The sequence below is a fragment of the Sander vitreus genome, chromosome 12 (assembly GCF_031162955.1).
Source record: "Sander vitreus isolate 19-12246 chromosome 12, sanVit1, whole genome shotgun sequence".
In the NCBI taxonomy this organism is placed as follows: domain Eukaryota; kingdom Metazoa; phylum Chordata; class Actinopteri; order Perciformes; family Percidae; genus Sander; species Sander vitreus.
The window spans coordinates 15459573-15481845 of record NC_135866.1 but is presented as its reverse complement, the minus strand read 5'-3'; the positions used below and the strand labels follow the sequence as shown (position 1 = coordinate 15481845).

General features: G+C 39.6%; 1 protein-coding gene across 1 annotated transcript in view; it reads left to right on the top strand.

Moving 5' to 3' along the window:
- Positions 1-2011: 2011 nt before the first annotated feature.
- egfra (epidermal growth factor receptor a (erythroblastic leukemia viral (v-erb-b) oncogene homolog, avian)) overlaps positions 2012-22273 on the top strand; it is a 40292-nt gene continuing 20030 nt past the window's right edge. Inside the window, exons 1-3 of the mRNA XM_078264057.1 lie at positions 2012-2275; positions 20936-21087; positions 22066-22252. Of these exons, the coding sequence (XP_078120183.1) occupies positions 2197-2275; positions 20936-21087; positions 22066-22252 (418 nt within the window). The 5' untranslated portion in view covers positions 2012-2196. The remainder of the gene's footprint in view (positions 2276-20935; positions 21088-22065; positions 22253-22273) is intronic.

The following is a 22273-nucleotide window of genomic DNA, read 5'->3' as shown; positions in this document are numbered from 1 at the left end:
ACGATAAGGGGTATCAGTGAAGTGATGTAATCGTGACCACCACAACGCCTTTGTGAACGCATCAATATAAAATTTATGTGGATAAACTTAAAAATGTGGGCATATCAGCAATTTAAAAAAGTGGTTTGCTATGAGTTTCGCTGGGAAATGTGGAGGATGTTTAACATGGCAGTGAATGGAGGAAGATTTGGAACTGTTGTCATTTGGAAGCTCATCGAGCCAAATGTATAACTCAAATCACATAAATGAGCACATTGGCTGAAACTAGACAAAGATACCTACGTTTTGATGTATACAATGTGTATGACAAGTAACAATTGTGGGTTTGAGAGCAATTTATAGAGAAGGGACAAAGATAATTGTTTAAGGCTCCACACTCTACTTGATGACATCACTCACTCTGGCAGACGCAACACACACTCCTGAAATCCTGAAATGATCACTAAACTTAAACAGCTTTTTCACATAAACTGTAAAGGATATCAAACTGAAAAGCCATAGCCTAATACCTGAAGCTTTTGTGAACATTTTAAAGTTTGTTTGGTGTCTGTAGGTGAAAGTACAAAGGAGCTGAATCTTTTGGGAGCGGAAGAGGATTTGAAGGATTTGAAGCTTGCTCTCATTGACTTCAATGTTAAAAAAAAGTGTTAAAAAAGTATAAATAGTTAAAAAAAAGTTGAAGAAGTCCCATCATTAGCTGAAAGAGCTGAACATTTTAAAAGTTGAATGGTTTTAATAGCTGAAAGTATGCAGAAGTTACGGAGAGCCAAAAAACGTACGGAATAAGAAAAATAAAGAAAATGGCCGAACAGAATAACAATAGTTGGAATGCTGCTGAATCAGCATTCCCACTAATAAGGGTGAAAGGGTGATTTTAAGATGCCAGAACTTACTGTTGAGCCTAGCTATTATAGGCCAAATTAAATGAAACGTCCCAGATGACTCATCATTATAATTTCTTTAATTTATAGGTGTTCACCTGAGGGACGCTTACATGAGATTTTGTGTGTGTGTGTGTGTATAAATAAACAAAAAGTAGTCATTTGTCTGTAAAAATGACCCTGTACCTCTGGCTACAGTTTTTGATAATGCTCAGCATCACTGTCATTCGCACATGCTCACTTACTGGCTTAATGACTTACGGGACACTTAATGGAACTGAGCCATCGTTAATGTTATTAGTTAAACTTAGTTAAACCTCATTATTTTGTTTTCCTTTTCATACTAACAGGGGCAAAGTCGCATCAAAAGCCTAATTCCCTATAGAAATATCATCAGATCATTATGCCAAGGGCAACTGCCACCCACTCACTCTAAACTATAAGAGCATTAAAAGCAGGAAGAGAAGGAAACCCAGTAAAACACATTTAATATACCTTTCTAACTGCAAAGAAAGAGCTAATATTCATGTTTTTTGTGTTCATTAAGTAATTCATGGCAAGTGACTTGATAAATTAAATTTATTATTATTATTATATTGAGTGTTAAACTCCCAACTTGGACTAGTGTAGAGTACTGGAGCTAGACTTATAAATATCGGCCGATATAGATTTTTGCATAATATCCCTATCAGCATATCAGCTGAATACCAAGAAATTGCAGAACAGAAATGCCAAATATATGTTTGAGGTAATTATAGGGAGGGAGGGTCTCCACATCTCATCCGCCACCCAACTTACTGTATATAAGTTGAATGATTTCAAGGTAAAAGACCAGTGTTTTCACTGTAGGATGTTTATCCAGCGTTTAATCACTGCATCATTGGGAGTAGGCAAGTAGTTTGGGAATGACAGCAATAAATAACTATAGGCCTACCTGTGTTTTTGTTGTTGTTTTCGTTATGTGTACTTTTCCATTCTGCAGACCATTTCCCGAAAGTAGTGCTACTACACAATAGTGTGCACATTGTCTTTCTAAAAACCATCACTCTGCCTCTAGCTAGGCTACCTGAGCAGTTTGAGAGGCGCATCCTCCCTCTTGCTGACGTCAGAGCAGCCAGTAGTTTGTCCTCGCTGCACGAGCTCGGACTGCTGGAGATATCTGCGAGGAGGAGGAGCTGTCAAAGTTTGAGTTTCCCAGAGAAGGAAAAGTCTTTTACTAAACGAGAAAAAAAAGATTTTTCAGTTTTGATAAAGCGGTATATCGCGTGTTGTTGGCATGGAATGACACCTTCTCACCGGGAGCTTCAAAAACACGATGGCCACCCGTTTTGTGAAGTGGATCAGTCTCACCTCTCTGTTCTGCTTGGGCTGCTGTGTTCTGGCGGAAAGGAAAGGTATGTGGGGAGCTATTACAACATGTACGTGGCGGGGCTGTAATGCTAAGCAGGCTTTCGTTTTCCTCTTTGCCTTTCCGACATTTCCATAAATCTCAGTAATCACAGACCGCTCAAGAAGCCGCAGAGAAACTTGATCCAGCGTGGGAGAAAAAGTTTGTCATCGTCTCGCGGTTCAGCCTGTGACCTGGTAAAAGTTACAGTGAGGCTCTAACAAAGTTGAGCGTCCAGTGTCAACGCTGGATAGTTATTGATAAGGAATACGGTGGCGTGTGTGTTGCGGAAAAGTTCAAATGAATTGGCCGAGTAGAAAACTGCGCAAATAAGCGTGGCGATGACCCAAGTACGCACATTTGCACCACATTGATGAAGATGCTGCAGGGAAGGGAAGGGATGCGGATTGTGCTATTTACTGGCGTGGTGCTTTATTTTCATTTCCCCCCTTTTATTTGTAATGTATTCGATCTTTTTGTGAGCAGAGTGAGCATCTTTGTCTATATGCAGTGTGTGGCCTATTTGTAGGCAAAAATAGAACGATGCTGTCACCTTGAAACACCAAAAGCTCTTTGATGCACCCACTAACAAGGCCTATTTCCTATACACAAAACCTTGCTATGTTTTCCTCACTTAAGATTTCCTTCTGTTGACCACTCAGCTGTTTACATGTATTCATTTTTTTTTAAATATATATTTTGAGCATCCTCTTACATAATAAAAAAAAAAAAATACTGGCGCATGTGCCCAGTTTGGATCTGGTCCTTAAAATTAGATCAAAATGTGAAGACAGTCACTTCATTCTACTTGCACAAATGATGTAAAGCAGAGAGAGTCTGGAAAGTGTGGTATGGAGTGAGGCTGATGAAAGTATGAAAACAAGTGCTATAGTAGCAGAAACCAGGTTTCCTGGTTTTTCTTGCTCTCCTTTATATTAGTGCTTTCTTTTGGCCCTGAAGTAAAGGTCACAGCAATCTTATTTTTGTTTAATGACATGGCAGTGTTTTGACTGTTACTTCAATGCTTTCTTGTTACAGTATCTTTATTTATTTTTTTAATAGCTGACATGTCAGTCTCACCTCACTGAGGTGAGGCAGACGCAATATTTGACACAGATCTGGCTGGAAAATATGCACAGGAAAGACCCTGCATCTCAGTGGCTAAATTAAATGGTAGAGTAAGATTAAAAACATATTTATATTTAAATATATTCCACATGTAGTTTGAGTGACCAGACCTCATAATAAAGGACAGATGTCAGGGGAGAAAGTGACCAGAAGTATCACTTTACTCCCTAATGACTTTAACTTCCTCTCATGATTCATCATTGCCCACTCGTTGCACTGTTGTTCCTCCTTACAAGCAGATAAGCACAGTGTGTTCGGGTGCCAGCTGCACACGTGTAAGTTGCATCTTTCCCGTCTGCTCCAACAAGTAACAACCAGTGCCGGTTTTCAAAGAACCATAACAAATCAGAAGTGTTTGTGAGCCAAAAAGACAGAGTCCCTAAATATTTCTGGGCTTCTAAACAAACTAGCAGTGCACATTTCACGCTGCAGCAAGTCTCCCACAGTAAATAAGGATTTTAGAATTGTATTAAGACCCAAGAAGAAATGAGCAGCTGTAATGATAGTTACGGTATGCAGTACAATTTGGTTTAATTACTGTTCATTTCCATTTCCAAGGAAATGTGAGCTCTGCCATATGGTCTGACAGTTTAAGCTGTTGTTGTTTTTGTTTTTGGCCAGGGGCTAAGACAGATGTTTCTATGTGTCACACATGTATTCCAAGCACACAGTATAATAGCATACTAGTCAAAACTTGATTTGAACAAGATGTCAAACTCCAATTGCATTGTTACGTCATCAAAACTCCAAACTGAAACAGCCAAAAAAACAAATGCTTGGATATTTGGGTTGTTTTACATCTTTATAAACACATACCTTTTTGTTATTGATTAAAGAAAGAATAGCTGGAGGCTTCCACAACATGTTCATGGGGTTGTGCCATCCAGTTCAATGGCCTGTCAGTTTGCAGTTGGTTTATCTATGAACTCAAAATAAACAACGGCCATGGATTTATGAGATAATTCTAAAGGGTTTGAATTGGTTTCATAATTTCAAAATAAAAAAAGAAGGATACTTTTCTCAGCCCACAAAAGAGCATGTAATCCTTTGATTTATTCTGAAATCACCAAACTGGGAGATACATGGTTTTCAGGGGTGGACGACTGTTGGATCTATATTAGTAGAGTCTGTTTGACCTGACAGTGTTTGTGTTGCTAGGAAGCAAGTGAGAACATCTGGTCAGCTGTTTACACTGGGAAGTGGCAAAACAATTTCAAGTTGAGAAAAACTTAAAATTGATGGAGATTATTTTGGTGAAAAATAAACCCCCCTGGTGCATATTGTTCTGTGTTTGGATGATCTCTTGGGAATTTTGAGTGTTAAATGTGTCGCAGTTATCGCTGTAAACTGCATGTGCGTGCTGTGTGAGGATGGAAAACCTGACAAGTGTAACTAAGGGGGACGCTTCTGCAGACATTTATAACAGTTGACAAAGTTTTAAAAACTGCTCTACCCAATTATATCAAATGTGTTTTTTGCCAATCAAAGATGAATGCCCAAAGGTATTGCATGATAATCAGAAGCAAATTATTTACCACATGGTCATTTAGCCCACTCCTAGTCGAAGTACTGTTATGAATTTGAGATTTGCTAATGCACCTGACAGCAAGCAGCCTGTCCCACTGGAAGCCCACCTGTCAGTCCTCCGCTCACAGGCCAGGGCATGATGGGTTTTGTGGGAGTCTTTAGATTTGATAATACTTTATTCATCCCACAATTGGGAAATTCACTTGTTAGTCAGACAAGACTTGCAAAATAATAGAAAAGCTCCTCGTCCCGCACACTGGCATGTTCATCATCTGTAGGGAGGTTATAAATAATGCCCACACCTTCACCCAGCAGCCAACTACAAATAATAACTGTAGTGATTTATTTCCCAGATGAAATGCTAAATGGTCTCAGAATCAATTGGACTCCTGCTTGTATCTGGAGTTGTAGCCTACTGAAGAGGTGATGATACCATTTTTTTATTATACACTCAAATTTCTTCTACCTTTTTAATGTAGAATGATTGCTTTTCCAAGCTGCCAAAGTACACAGATATAATGTGAACCTGCCTGAGAGCCCTTCTAACTGGGCTATGAGTTAACCTGTGAAAGATCAAACTAATCTCAGGGGCATGTCGACGGCTAAATCCTTAATCCTTAATGCGAGGCTCCCCAGCTTGATTTGGGCACAGGATAAATCTGCTTAAAAATCAATATGCTTTTTCAGAGTTAATGGCTTATTCAAGTTCTCGACAGAATGAGATTGGAAGATAATAAATATAAATATATATATATATATATATATATATATATATATATATATATATATATATATATATATATATATATATATATATATATATATATAAATAATACAGTATATAGGTGAAGTCCAGCGCCATCATTTCTGCATTTAAATATGCTTGCACACCTGCAAAAATGGAGCTGAATCATGACAAATTTCACTCCTGCAGTGCATTTCAGCATCCTGAGTAAGTGCTTTTCCCTCTGTGTTGTGTTGGGAATCTCACAAGCCAGGTTTGCTCCTCAGTCATCAATTTTTTCCATTACTTTCAGAAAACCAGGCCTTTTCTTTTCATTAAAGCCCACTCTCTGGGATTAGATGGATGTCTGTAGTGAAGTATATGTTATGATCCTGTGTAATCCTAGAATCTCTAGTCTGCGTTTTATGGTCTGGAGTGGCCCTGGTGCTACTACTAGTGCTGCTGCTGCTGTGTCTTGCTGGTCTTCTGATGACCTTCCCAGACTTCCATCTGCTGCAGCCATTGTTCGAAATATTGGTTTTTGGTGTGGGCCGTGGGAGCTGGAGGATCATTTCTTGCCGCCCTCCTTCCCAGCTTTGATAAACTGCACCATGTCGGAGTGGTAGAGATTTTAGAGAGCTGCTAGAGAGGTGTAGGATTTTGGTTTCACTCTGGAACAATAGTGCCTCTGTAGAGGGCAGGTTATCTGGCAGCACTGATACTTTTGTAGAGCAACCGAGATCTGTGCCGTGGAGCAGACGCACCCGAGGCTAGACGTGTATGTCATCCAGAGGAAACACAGAAGTGAAGTAACTTTTGTTCTTCTTCTTACTTTTAACCGTAGAGACACCTCTAAATACAATAAATCTATTGTGTAGCCCTAAAATCTGGTAAATTACGTGTCTGATATCGCTGATTTTCAGTCTAAACAAACCACAAACAATAAACTGTCATGTATTGTTCTCACATCTGCCATGAATATTTAATAAGTTAAGAAATACTCCCTTCTATGTCACTGTTTTTAATTATTAAAATCTCTTCTTTTTTGGCCTCTCATTCAAAGTAAACCAGTGTTTATTGTGTTGTGACTGCAGCTACTAAAATCCATTCTGTAATTTGTTTACATCCACTGAGAACCTAGCATGGAATAAGTGAGTGAATGTGGTTACTCATTGAACTGATTTGCGTCCGTTGTTTGTACATGGTAACAAAGTGATCTGCTGCATTTATGGCCTTTCCATGATCCAATGGCTGTGCATGGCGTCTCCAGTGGAAAGAGACCCAGGAATTCAGGTTGGAAAAAATGCCTTCTGCTATCTTCCCATCTCATTAGATGCAGTGTCGTGTTAAAAGGGAAAAGAGGCCACAGCTCCAAATGAGTTATTAAGCCTTTCTATGTATGTCTATCTCCTACAGGATATCGATATAGAAGTAGAAGTATAGAAGTGAGGGGCTAATTATAATTCTCTATTCTATATAATTCTAATTCTATTCAATATGATTTCATTGTTTTGCTGTAATGTTTTGAGCACCTGGTTGATGGAAAAAATACCTTATCTTTGGAAAAACATGACTCACTGTTACTTCTCATTTTGTTTGGAATGTACAATATATTGATAGATCATTTGTGTTTTTCAAGGTGTCTCAACTGTCAAATTGGAAAAAGAATGAAACCAACAAACATTTGTATAAATAAAATGAGCTGAAAATCCATCGACACAAGATTAAACTTTTCTTTGTCTTATGTTATAGTACATTAAATATCCTTAAGTTTGTGACTGTTGGTCAGAACATGGTAACCAAACAGTCAAGAAGTCAAGGAGAGTCTGCAGGTTAATTGATTAGTTAGTTTAGAACTTGAATGCATAGTATATTAAGCATCCTCATAGAAACATTGATGCATTCCCTCATTTCATTTTTTATCTGTACTGTATGTTTACAGGATGTACACCTGTAAACAAGTTTTAGGTCACAGTGGACTGGTAACCTCAGAAAAATAGTAAATGAACACAAATGCTTGACTTAGTTTTAGCTCAATGTAGGGGTGAAAATAATGTTCTCTTTTGGTTTGGCTGGTTGGTAGATGTTTGCCAACGCACACACTTTATACCTGTTGCAGAAACTGAAACATTTCTTACCAAATGATTTCTGCTGTGAATGAATTACTTGTTTTTCATGTGTTTGACAAAGCAGTTTTTGAATATGTCATGTAAGGCTGGAACTGCTGAAACTGTAAGTCAGCTCTAATAGTGAAGGTAAAGATGGAAAATGGGCACCGAACATGTTTCCATCCTGGAGGCTTTCAGTTTGGATGAAAACCATTGCTCTGAAGGTGCTCAAGACATTTGCAACTCAGTTCAGTTCAGAAAACGGGCATAGTCTGGGGCCTTTTTTCCTTGCAGATAAATAAGGTTTTGTATTTTTATTCAGTACTGGCCTGTATGGATCTCCATGTCACAATGCAAATGTAAGAGATGTCAAAGAGATGGACAGGCGTGGTGCACGGTTTAAAGGAAGAATCGCCACAAAAGGGAGAAAACAGGAAAGTCGAGGATACACAAACAAACCCATTGGAGGGACAGGGTGAGATCTTTGACTTTTGTATTATTTCCTCCCTTAATCACTCATCCAAAAAGCCTCAGTCTGTTCTTTCTAGTTGGTGTTGCTTCACTTTGGCATTCAAATTGGAGATGAAAGTCTCTCCGCATTATACCATAGACCTTCTGTAGGTGTGGCATCTTCTCTAATGACCTAAGGGTCATTCTGAAGAGCAATGTTTTAAACAGTCATTGCCCAAACGAGGAATCCCCTAAAGGGAAGGGAACAATAGCTTCACAAACATATCTCCATCTCAGAATATTTCTGAAGAAAACATTGGTTGAAGGGTGGTGGCCTCTGAAACGTGCTTCCCTAATAACATTTAGCCTCTTCCTGTGTGGTCCATTAGTCTAGTAAACTAAATGGTGCATTTTAAGCTGTGACTCACTGTTAGTGGCTTGGATCTTGTAGAACATTATGGTACATTTATTCAATTTTTGTAAATGAATTCCTGAATTTGTCAAAAGCAATTGGGATGGAGATCCAGGATGTTTAATTTGTAATCATTTTTGCAGTGTAAAGAATGGTGGGAGGGGGGTTCCTGCCTCACATCCTGATTAAAAGGATGTATGAGCTCTCTAACAGCTTTAACCTGAAGGGTTAGGCTATTTTCCATTAGTTTGAATTGGCTCTGGTCTAGTCTATTGCTTAAATGTTTCCACGCTTATACTTGTAAACAATGAAAACAGTGTGACTGACGTTGACGTAAAATTGTTTTAGTTGACTTGAATTTAGTGCAGCTGAGTAGCTACTTCACGCAGGGTTAAGGGTGAATATCTTCACATGAAAAACTGTCTAGTTCATTGATTAAATTCATAATTATAAATATGCCATTCAAGGTAACCCTGAGCAGGCTTAGTTTTCAGCGATTGACTACTTATGTTGTTGTTGTTGTTGTTGTTGTAGTAGTAGTAGTAGTAGTAGTAGTAGTAGTAGTAGTCTTTGCCAGTGTTATTAAGGCATTACATGCTTCATTGCAAGGGAGTGGTAGTGTCAATCAAGACCTACTGTACAGTATGTGACTTTCCAGTTTTGAAAATACAGTGGTGGCGAGTAATACCTAGTTTAAAAGAAGGTTTTTTCCTTGTTTAGTGTTTGTGGACTCTGCCATATACTGTTTCCTCTGCAAGGAAAATACAAACAAGTTCAGTGATGGTATAACCTTTTATCTTGCTTTGAGGGACACTTGAATGCCAGCATTAAGAGAAGAATGGTTTGTTAACTTGCTGATTTGATTTGCACTGTACGTGCATAGGAAAATAGGAAACTTGCTTTACAGAACATCTACAGACATGTACTTGTTAACTGATACCTGTATTGCCTCCAGGTTTCGTCTAGTCTAGACCCCCTGTCACATCTTTGAATGGGCCTGGTATTGACAAGTTGCAGAGTGCAAAGTTTGAATTCTCTACTTACAGTGTGCCTATTGTGGGAAGCTCCCCTGGCTTCCTAACAGGAGTGTCTCCTATAGAAAATGTTAATATGGCTGAAAATTAGCCAATATACATAGTGGGTGGGTTGCCAAATAAGATAATGAGACAACACGCATGACAAAAAAAACATACACAAAGAAAAAAAGGAAAGTGCATGAGACAAATCAGCTCTCATCCAGCCCTGTGGCTCATGTGTAGACCGAACTTGAATGAATGTCTCCTTCCCAGCAGAAACCCCAAGTCTTTGGACAAAGAGTTCTTTATTCAGGACTTTGTTGTCTTCTTTGACACAGGCTTATCTGTCTTCCTTGACCTTAACTTGCCATGTAGACATGACTTTACAGCCCTGTGTCAACAGTGATGAGAAAGGCATCCCTGTATGCTAAAAGTTATGAAGGCTGCAAGGGTAAAATAATCCATTTAGCATCTAATCCTACACACAAATTCTACAAAGTCTACAGCCTTGCTAGCTGCTCTGTGAGGCTGCACTTAGGAATAGCAGTTCTTGGAGTTAAATGCTAACTTCAACATTCTAAAATGGTCTCAATGCTAACATGCTAGCAGGTATAATGTTTACCATGTTCATCTTAATTTAGCATGCCAGCAAGCTGACATTTGCTAATTAGCACTAAACACAAAGTACAGCTAAGGCTGATGGGGATGTCGTTAATTTTGTAGGTATGTGGTCATAAACTAAAGTATTTGACACATTTGAACTGATGTAATGTAATGAAATCTTAAGGATTCCAAAAGTTATCACAATTCATCTTGAGGGGAGTGTTAATGTCTTCACCAAATTTCATGGCAATCTATGCAAGAGTTGTGGAGACATTTAACACAAAACCACCTCATGGTAGCACTAGTGGAAAAGTCAGGGAATGACCAAAATCGGTAGGATTTACCCCCTGGGAACCATGAATGTCTGTGAAAAATTTAATTCCAAACTAACCAGATAGAAATATTTCAATGTATAAGTAAACCGTTTGTTCAAAGTCATTAGGATTCATCTTATCCGCAGCAATTCTCTGTTGCAATTAATCCAATAGCTGTTGAGATATTTCAGTCTGGACTAAAGTGGTGGACCAACCAACCAGCCGACGGACATTGCCATCTCTAGAGCCATGCCGCTAGTGTGACTAAAAAAGTGCTTGATTAGATATTTTCTACATGTCAAAGGTTTGTCTCTTCAAGAACTCATCAACAAAAAAGACACCAACAAGTAATCTCCTTATAGACCAGTGTAGTAATTCTGGCAAGCAAATAACAGACGTCCCTCCTCATGACATAGCTGTCTGAATTACGACAACAATGATGATAGAGCTGCTGGCAGTGTATTGTGGCGGGGTGTGTTAGAAAAGGAAAAGATGTCAGCCCTTCTCTCACCATGGTTCCAGTATTTTACAAGCCAATATCATCTCTCAGGGATTTCATCAGCATTGTAAAACATATTTCAACCAAGTTATTTATAGACAAGATGACTGCATTGTTCATAATATTGTAGCGGCGGTAAGGCTCAGCTACAGAGTTGATCTGTGATTTGTTTAACTCCCAGAGCACTAAAACATAATGTGCTTTAAACACAACACGCTTTCTGTAGTACCTTTTTCTAATTGCCTAGTAAGTTTCAACTACCCACATGCTTCGCTGAGCTCAGAATTAATTTCCTGGTTGGACTTTGAGCTGAACATCTTCATTACCATATGTTTTCATAATTGAAGCCAGAGGCCTATAAAGAGAAGGAATTCTGCTTGCTTCACCTGCAATGTTTCCCTCCTTTAGAAAAAGGTGGAACTGACCCTTTTATTGCCTTATAGCCCACTAAACCATTAGCGAAGGCCATATATTATAAGTATATTCCCATGCATTGCATTATATTACAGCCCCATGACACTTAAAGCATCATTGATAAATGATTATTATCTGCTACTCTCCTTTCATTTTCATAACAAACCACTTCAGCTTGATAGCTTTGTAGCTAGGTGGAGAATGGGTTCCCTGGTAGAAATACCCTGGAGTGCATAGTTGGACTAGTGCCAGGCAGTAAGGATTAGCCTTCTGGACCTGCAGTATATCCACCGCATTAACATCCTCTTCCTGAGCTGATTAGAAGGCAATCTGAGATTTTTTAATATGAATGCACTTGTTTAGTTTTTATCCTGGTATTATTTCAATAATCAGGCACCCATACGATTTCCAAGAGATTAAAAATACTCAAGATCTAATTGAGTTTTTGGGTCAAAGGACATGTACAGTAAACAACCCACGGAACTTGATTTCATTAAACAGTCAAGCAGAGAGTATTTGAAATATGCATGTTAGACTGGCAGTGGAAAATGGCCTTTTCCTTTTCTTCTTTCTTTCTTCTGGCTTGGTAAGTCAGCATTTTGTGTACTTTTTAAGCGCTAATGTTTAATGCTTCCAAGAAAGTCATCTGAAGTGTCCAAGATTTATTCTGGGTTATAAATGTTTGGCATCTGTTGGTCAATTGAAAAACATCCGAAATGAGAACCGGGATTTGTAGCTGAACTTGCCAACTACTATTTCCAAAGTGAAGAAGGAACTTTCTGTCTCAACATGTTTGTAATAGTTGTATGGTGTAATTTAAACCCAAATATCTCACCCCAATGTAAAGGTAGTTATTCCATTAAAGTTGGTAGTACTTTTTGTCTACTATTTAACTAGTAATTGGACAATGTTCCTCATTTTTCTCTTGGTTGGATATTAAATAACATTGGATAATGTTGGAAAGGTTTTGTATCCTGGCTCATACACCGATTGGCCAGGGTCCTTCAGCAATGTAGCTGATAGTGAGGAAAAGGGTCTAGCCTGCCAAGCCTGATGCCTTTGATGACTGATGCAAAGCAGCCAGGCCTTACTGTAGGTTGTGCAAAAGCCCCTCTGTGTCTCTGTAGTGAGGGGGTGGCTTTGAAACAACCGCCCTCCTCAGTCATAATCATCTTAAACAAGCTAAAGCATTGTTTCGGAGCTTTGTTAACCATGTGTGATGTGCTTTTTTTGTCATGAACAGGATGAGGACCCGCACGTTAACAATGGATGAAATCTGAGCCGTAGGCTTGTGGGAGAGGTGTTTGATGAAAAACTAGCACCATTTTCTGTCAGTCGTTGCAGTTCACACTATTTCAGTGTCGATAGAATTGTTTTGAAAATACTCTGAAGATTATAACGGAGCACTCTGGGGCCCCAAGTGCTTGGCAGCGGCAACCCGTTGCATTTCAAACATTTTAGTTTGATGTGTCATCAGGAAGACGTAGCTAAATTCTTACAAACTTTCCTGGGCAAATTAAATTGGTCATGCTTTTGGTGAGTACAACGCAACATGTAACAAAATACCCTTTCAGAGTGTTAAAAAACTATGAGAGCTCCTCTGCTGTCCATACGAATTCCCCAAGCTCCGTTTGTCCCTGACTTTTGCCCTTTGCCAGTGTGGATGAGGAAGAAACTACTCATCAGTGGATTTAAAGGCCTGCTGATGTGAAACCCAGATTTTGAAATGGTGAGTAAGGGCTGAGCAACAGAGTAAAGCTTACTAATGCAAACCCCAGGGCCTTTGTAGAATATTCCTTTTATGGGGTCTCTATGTGAAGACTCCAGCGGGGCAGTTGAGACATGACTAAGGCAGTAACAGGGTTGTTGGCAGGCAACACTGCAAAACAGTGGTTGGACCTACACTGAAACGAATCTGTCAGCAATCGGGCTAAAAATAAGAAACCCTTAAGCAGAAAGGCTGCCTCGAGGAGTCTCTATCTCCTTTTGTTTAGATGAAGTGAGGAGTCCAGGAGTGAGAGTTATCTGTCCTCTCTGTCAATGTGCTTCAATATAGGTCTGCTGCTCTGCACTGGGAATGCTTAAACCAACAGGGGATTCCCGAATCACAGCTGCTTTCTCCTGCTGGAATGATGTGTGAAATGTGTGGGTTTCTTTGCTTGTGGTTGTTGTTTTTCTTTCTCTCTTCCTCCACTCTTCTTTTCCAGGCATGGCTTAGTGACAGTCTGTGGAAGGGGGGGGGGGGCATTTAGCAGTGAGTTAGCAGCAGTGCGCTCGCCGCCCACTCCCTCTCCAGTCTTCCTCCAGTGCTTCCTGTGGGATTGAAGAGGAGTATGGTTTTAACAGGGAAGGAGAAAGAGGGGAAAAAAGAGGGGAGGTGGGGGGTTGTCTTGGCTAGCATGGGTTTCAATAGGGAGAATGTCTGGATGTTAAAGAGGAAGTGGGTTGAATGTTGGAACATTTCAGGAGAATGGTGGGTGCATTATTGGAATTTAAATGGGGCTGGGGCTAACAGAGGTTGTGTGAGTTTTGGGTAACAGGAGTGGAATTGTTTGGTGCCTTTTAAGGACTAATGGACTTTTCAACAGGGCATGTGGGATAGGGCTGCACAGTTATGACCTAAAATCAAAATCACGATTAATTGCACATTTTACCTCGATAACGATAAACGATGATTAAATTTTTTTGTGATTCGTTTTTTTTGTCCTCATAGTTCATTGGCAAGGTTTGTACTATAGGCTCAAATATTGAAGGTGAGATATTTTTTCTAATTCAAAAGTGCTTATTTTTGTGATTTTGAAATAATTGAAGGAAACACACAAAGCGGGAACTATTATGGCTATTTATTGAAAATGTATAACTGATTATTAATTGAAATGAAAGCACACTTCAGTTTTATAAAAATCATCGAAATTATTGTCATGGGACAAATACGCCGATAACAGCTTCAGAATTTCGATGTCGATACATTTTCGATTAATCGTCCGGCCCTAATGTGGGAGAATTGTCTGACTGATGAAATGTATTGCTTGACTATTTGGGCCATCATGTTGGGCCCCTCATATATCGGTCACAGCTGAAGAGTAATAGGAGTGCAGCTGTGTTTAACTAACTCCCAATAAATCAAGTTAGTGCCCAGTAATTTATGCCTTTTTCAATACATCTTGATTTATGGTTTATTTATCTCTTCAGTCTTGGAAATTGCAATTGGGTAATGAATGCATCATTGACTATTGAGATAAATGTGCAGTGTGTGGATTATTCACAGCAGTAGCTCAAATGATAACCAGCATAAATGCAATGAAATCTCTTCTTGTAAGTCAGTAACTACATAATAAATTCATATGTTTCTAAATAAAAGGGTTGGCACACTGAAATTTATACAAATGCATTTTCTAATTTACCTCTGGTGGTATGTAGTTTTGCCTTTTTTTTGCCCAGGTTTTGATATACAGTATGTATCTCTTGAGATTTCTGCCTCCACCCCAATACAATGGAGGTGAATGAAATTTAGTTTGTGGGGCTCACAACTTTGAAAAAAACACAACATTGATATATTAACATGAACCTTTACCCCATGTAGACCTATATTATTTATATGCTCTATATTTATTTAAACCCAAGAATTTCTGAAGGAAATTGCTCTAAAGGTGTTGATTCTGGCTTTTAAATGAGGCATTATACTGGACTAATTTATATGATTTAAAGTCTTAGAAATGCTGTATGCAGGAGTGTGAGTATACATACTGTATTCCTGTGTTTGTGCAGAACCTAAATCCACGGTTTCCTCACACTGAGGTGGAGAGTAAACATTATGATGGGCCCAGCCACAGGGACCTGGAGTGTCTCACTGACTGGTAGAGAGTGCTCCTCAGGAGCTGAGAGTAAACATTAGCCTTTTTGGTCTTTATTTGGTCACTTTGCTGAGGTCTTAACAGACCAAACTTCACTGACTGAGCTCAAAGTCAGGCAGGGCCAGTCAGCATGGTCGCAGGGCTTGAATGTTTAGAGGACGTGACGTATTCACTGGGATGCTCATTTGCTTGTGTGCTACAGCTGGCCGCTCCAGTGTTTTGTCCCCTATGTTAGCCTTCAGGGAAAGGTCAGCCACGTTCATACGTCAAGTGTGAGGCTTTAACACCCCCTTTACACAGTTTGACCCACAGCCAGCTGCTTTGTCCCACATCTACATCTTGTTTAGCTAAACCACAAACCACTCCAGACTCTCCTTTTTTCTCTCAGTTTCTCTCTGTTTGTTTTACTTTTCATCAGTTCTCTTTCCCCAATAGTACATGAAGTTAGATTCAGATTGTCCTCCTACCCTGGAGACAACAATCAGCTACCATCTGGTTCAGCATCGCAGGGTAGCCGCCTGGAACTGACCCTGTGCAAAGATCAGCTTCCTGTGATGTCAAAGGGACTTGTGTTGCTGCATTCACTGGGGATAGGGAGGGAAAGTGGGGGGGGTATCCTCTCGTCCTTTTTGTCTTTTTCTGAGGCCCCAAGATGTTTTCTCTAAGGGATTGATGCATCTCCCACGCAAAGGAAGATTGCGTTTCCTCCTGTACAGAGAGCAGGATATCGGGAATTTAAAAAAAGTATGTTTATATGAATATAGTGCACAACACCAAAGAATGCACATAATGACTTGTGCTGCTGGTTTTTACCTATTATGATATTTGATCCCTCATCTCCTCCTGAATTGTGCCAGAAAATATAAGAGGAGGAATATGAGCTAAAAACACTGATAGTAGGCTTTGAGAGATTTATACTTCCCTGAAATCTGGAGGTCTGGAAATCTGAGTCAATGCAACCTCCAATGAGCCCCGACTTGAAAATGAGGCAAAAAAAAGCAGAATGTGTAACATCCTCTTACCATACGTGCAGAGACATATGAGAGGGTTAACCATAATTCACCTCTAAATAAGGGAATTCATTTTGGCATTGATTTGTTATCAGCGGAGGAACACTGCAGATTGAGTTACGTAAGATACTTTGGCGTAATGCCGTTGACTTGGAGAGAGAAATAAACAAGTCATGTCAGTTAGCATCGTTACTTCCCTTTTATCATGTATAAGTTTTCAGATAACGTAATTATCAGACTCTGGACACTGTGTAATTGAATTGCAGGTAGTGAATGAGAGGAAGAGAACGCAGCAGGGCCATTTCTGTTGTCTGTAGAAAGGTATAAAGCATGATGATTTACATGTATAGTAGATGGCTCATTGTACCAAAGGAAACCATTAGATGGGTTAGAGAAGCTTTCAGCGCGTGCCTGAGAAGTTTGGTTTGCATTTGGACATTCATGATTTCCTCTCATGGCCAGATAAATACAAAGTTTCATCAAAACATGTAGATGAGACCTCAAAATGTAAATTTATGGCAGGCTTTTTTTCTTTTGGTTGGTTTTGGTACTTAACATTGTAGATTTGATCTTACCATGTTTAGTTAATGTGTTTCAAATATTTACTAGAACTTTTGTCTGCCGTGACTTAGGTTTTATACTCTGCTCCACTCGTTCCTTTTCTCTGTCAAATATGTTTTTCAGCTTTAAAGTTGAAAGAAAAGGTTTACATCTTAAAGTTTTTAAAGTTAATAAAAGACATGGACATAATAACTCAAACACCTGTAGCCTATATGCAATCTAATAGCCCTTCAGTAAATGCTACTTTTGGAAAGTTTTTAAAGGAGAAGTTTGACATAGCGGAAAGATGCTTATTCGCTTTCTTGCAGAGAGTTAGATGAAAAGATAGATACCACTCTTATCCGTCCGTTAATTATAAAGCTACAGATAGCAGCCAGTTAGCTTAGCATAAAGACTAGGAAACAGAGGGAAACAACTAGCCTGGCTCACTAATTGCTAAAATGTTTTATCTGTACAAAAATCAAAGGGTAAGTAGAAGGGCACTCTGAGGTCTGCGCTGACCTCCGCCAAGGCATGCCCTATCTCACAATGGCATTGCTGTGTGAATGTTTAAGAAAGTGAAAAATAACTTCTGCCCTGTGATTTGGATCCACTCCAACATTGAATGGGTTCGTCCTTTGCCCATGCTCCACCCTTCTACCAAGTTTCATGAAAATCGGGCTTGTCGATATTCCCTAATCCTTCTGACTGACAAACAAACAAACAGACAAACCGAACCAAAAACATTACATAACGTCCTTGGTGTGGTAATAACTGCAATTCACTGTCTTACAGGGGGATTATTTACCGTTGTTTCCCTGTGTTTCCTGCCCTTGTGCTAAGCTAAGCTAATCACTTGCTCGCAGCAGCTTCACATTTCCCGTACAGACATGAAAGTAGTACCGATTAATTAGTAATACCGACTCCTCTAACTCTCTGGGAGAAAGCGTGTCGAACAATTCCTTTTAAGTTTAAATTGTGTCGCGAGACATTGTCAAAGAGACGTTGATTCAACACAAATGTCAGCTTTTTCTTACGTTTTTATTTTTGTGATCATTTTTTATTGGATGACAGTATATTGTAAGCTTGTATTGTAATTGCATGGGTTACATGCAATTTTTACTCTTAAAAGTAAAGATTAAACAAACCTTTTCATTATATGGTGAGATTTGAGTAATTACTCCTCTACTTCCTCTTGGAGAGAAATACAGGTGGTTGAAACAGATTTGACCTACATTCTCTGTACAACAGTAGCATCTGAATTCTCAATTTCAGTGTTATTTGAGTGTGGACCTACAGAATGAGCTAATTATCTCACATAATTAGCTGAGCCAGTCACTTTTTCTGTAGTCGCGCAGATCCTATAGCCTCAAGAAACAAATATCTACCCACACACCCTTGACTTCCAACACTAGTCCCCAAGTAAACATCAAAAGAGTGATATGCAACCGCACATTTCAACAAGCTTAGATGACTAATGATTGGGTTTATCAAGTCTTTTGTCTGGCTCTGGCTGGGTGCTGATCAACACAGCACAATCCAGGGAATATTATGTACTCCTCACAGTGTTGCACACATGCCTGTACACACACCCACACACGCATACAGCACTAAAGCAGCTATATACCAGTCCGCCACTCCTTCCTCGTAGTGTAACCTCCTGGACATTTGTGACGACAATTCAACTGGAGAAGGTTAAGCAATCGCTAATTAGTCTTTGTCACCGTATCGGTTACGTCACTACAGGCCTCACCCTTACATTTATTGTAAGCAAGGTCAGCTGTGTTTCTAGGAAATTTGTTAAGTCAAATTGAATCAGGTGTTCTTCATTTTCAACCTGATAGTTTTTACACAAAAGCTGTAGTCTGTCTCTACTTGCAGAAAGGTGGTTTGCAAGTTGTGCAACCTTTTTATGACACATCTGATTCAGAGGCTGTATACAAGAGTTGATTTGTAGCAGGCCGTGTTGTTAGAAGGAAATAAAAGTCTAGGTAGAACTATGAAGTCATCTTTTAGTAATCATTTTAATGTAGCTACAGCCTGACCTTGTTTCTTTCTCATGGATTGCAGCCTGGTGAGGAAGTCAGTTTGTGGTTGTGTGACATCAGGTCATTTACCACCTGCAAGTGAGTTATGAAACCAACAAGTGGACAGAGGAGAATGTTGTTGTACTGTGGCTGTACTGCTGCTTGCTTGAGCAATCAGTTTTTTTTCTTCTTTGTGCGCAACACAAGTCTGAACCTTTAGTGAAGGAAGTTTGTTGAACCTTTAGTCACCTGCCTCACTCAGCCTTTATTGCTTATCATAAATATTAACTGAACAAAACATTCAGACAGGAAGTAGGCTGGGAGATATCCATATATGTACTATATATGGTAATACAACACACTAATTAACCATAATCAGCAGCATACCCTATTAGCAAACTGTCATTCAGGATGGCCAAATCAGGTTGATTAATATTCACAGCTGCACACTCATGACAACCTTTTTGTTTATTACAGTTTGGTTTATCAGTCTGAGTAATAATTAGGGGGCTAATTACATCTCACATGGCTCCTCTAATTAAAACACTCAACTTGCCTTTGCTACTCTGCCTCTGTTGCCTGGGCGGTAGGCTGCTGGACTGCAGGGTTCATGTCAGGGAGATCCCTCAGGGACAAATTAATGAGGAGGAAGAAGAGGGAGGGCGGGAGACAGCTGTTTGTGCCTAATTCTCACTGATTCGGTGCACCATCGCTGTTGGTTTGTGTGAATTCAAAACAACAACATGAGTAAAAGGCACAGTGGAAGGGGAAAATTACAAGATATTGGCTTCAGATACTTGTTTGACTGAGCTGGAAGATTATGTTGTCTCTTTCTTTAATTTGGCAAATCAGAAATGCCGCAGTGCAATCAAGTCAACTGTTATGTACAGTGTCGTGAGGTGAGGTGTGCTTCAGAATTTGTAGCGCATGTTTTGGCTTTCTCTGCAGTCAAGAGCAGGCATGTTGTGGAATGTGACCTAAGAGACATTACACCAGCAGCACCCTCATTTTTAATAAACAGGAGGAATAAGCTTTTGTTTTTCTCAACCTATTGCTCAAGTTAACCCATAAATTGAGACTGAAACAATTGTATGCCTATAGTGTGTTTGTGTTTGTGTGTGTGTGTGTGTGTGTGTGTGTGTGTGTGTGTGTGTGTGTGTGTGTGTGTGTGTGTGTGTGTGTGTGTGTGTGTGTGTGTAGTCAAGGGACTACTGAACAGAGGAAGAATACTTGCTCTTTTACTGCATTCTTTCTTTTAAAAACTGCACTAAGAAAAAACGCCTCTTGTGTCTTCTGCACTTATCAGTATGACTGCCTTCCTTATCCAAACACTGTATTGCATAAGGCCAGATAGGCTGCATTATCAGCCCACAATTGTAGTCCTGTGAATCTCTGTCATTGGCGTTGTTGGCATTGGCACTGAAAACTTGAGAATGTTCATGGATCAGCATTTGATGTAAGCCCTAAGTTCTTATTTAATCATGTCAAGAACTTGCCCTGAAATCAGATCTGCTTAAACTTTGCTGCAGTTGAATTGAAGTGAAGAACATTATCAATTATGAGATTTAGAAAGCTACAGTTCCCCCATTAAACGCACTTACAAATCTCATGGAATCTGTGACGCACCAAATCTTTTCTCTGAAGTGACACAATGGGCCTGGAGATGCTGCTGCAGTGGTTGTTTTAACTAGCCTGCATAGCAGTGGAAAGATTCAGGCCTTCGCCAGTATAAATACAGCCAGCTTACTTTGACTCATGAGCCAGAACTGGCTTTTGATTCCTATTGTAGATGTAACCCAGAACGGTTATTTTCACATGAAAGTTGGCCAGATTATGACTGTGCAGACCAAATTCACTAACAGAGACACACACAGACATAAATCGAGCCAGGATGTCACATAAGCAGTGAATGTTTCTGACAGTGTGGGCCTCGAATAAATGCTTTTGTGACATTGTAGATGATTTACAACCAGTTTTGCATATTGTGTTTCAAGTAACACTTGAATAAATCAAACACATTGTTATTTTGAATTCCCTGCAGTTTGCCAAGGCATCAGCAATCGTTTAAACCTTCTGGGTTCCAAAGATGACCACTACCTGAACATGGTGAAGACCTACAGCAACTGTACTGTGGTCCTGGAGAACCTGGAGGTCACCTACATGGAGGAGCACCGTGACCTGTCCTTCCTCACGGTAAAGACTGTACTGTTAGCAGTGGAGGCTAAACGTGCACATAACAGATGGGAGAAGTTTCCTATCATCTCTTTGGTGGTCTGAATCCAGTTTGCCAGACATTTTATCCTGGATCTTTGCAGGCTCTTCACTGCTCTTCTAGCTTCAGTACAGATAATTAAAATATGCGGAGAGTGAGTCCGTAGTGACAGAGGATTTAGTGTGTTTATGGGCAGATGTGACGAGGGACCACACACAAACACAGAATAACATACAGTCAGCAGATATCGTGCAGTAGTTCCGATGGTGAGCAGGGGGGCATGACTCCCTCCTCTTCTCAAAATCCTATTTTTGTCCCTCTCATTTTATCATTTTTAGTTCAATAAAATCTCTCTAAATAGTGTCTGCTTACTGTCCAGCTGTCTTAATCCAGATGAGAGAAGCTCTGAGTTAATAAAATCTCTGATACCCTCATCAAGGTCATCTACGCTCACTGCGATAAGTGTTACAAGTGATAGCAAGTAGGCTACCTTTTGGTCTTTGTTTGAGAAAAAAATCCTTTAGTTGTATTTGATTTACAGGTGGCATTGAGTTGTTGTACTCTTCCTCTAAAAACATACACAATAAAGAACTGTGCTTTATTCAGTAAGGATGTAAAAACAGCATGATCTGTCATTATGTATCAGTAGCTTGTTGCACCAGCTGATCATACGTTTGACAGTAGGTTTAAGATTAAAGTCAACGCCGTCTATCAATGAAACTAAATATTTAGATTTCAAGTAGAGCTAATACATTAATAATACAGTATTTGACATGCATTTCAAATTATTTTGTTATACCACCATTATTATGGACGACCATTTTCTCCATCCGTAAATGTATATAAATGCAGGAAATTCACATAGGTTCAGTTACTGCCCTATTTTTTTTATTTTTTTTTACTTTTGTACATTAGCTACTTCAGTTAACAACCAAGGTTTCTCGTTTTTTTTCTTCCAGTCTATTGAAGAAGTGGGCGGCTATGTGCTGATCGCCCTCAACACAGCATCCAGGATTCCTCTGCAGAACCTGCGCATCATTCGAGGTCATTCGCTCTATGAGGGAATGTTTGGCCTCGCTGTGCTGACCAATTATGACAAAGGGACAGGTCAGGGCACCAATGAGCTTCTTCTGACCAACCTGACAGGTCAGTCCACCTCACCAGTTC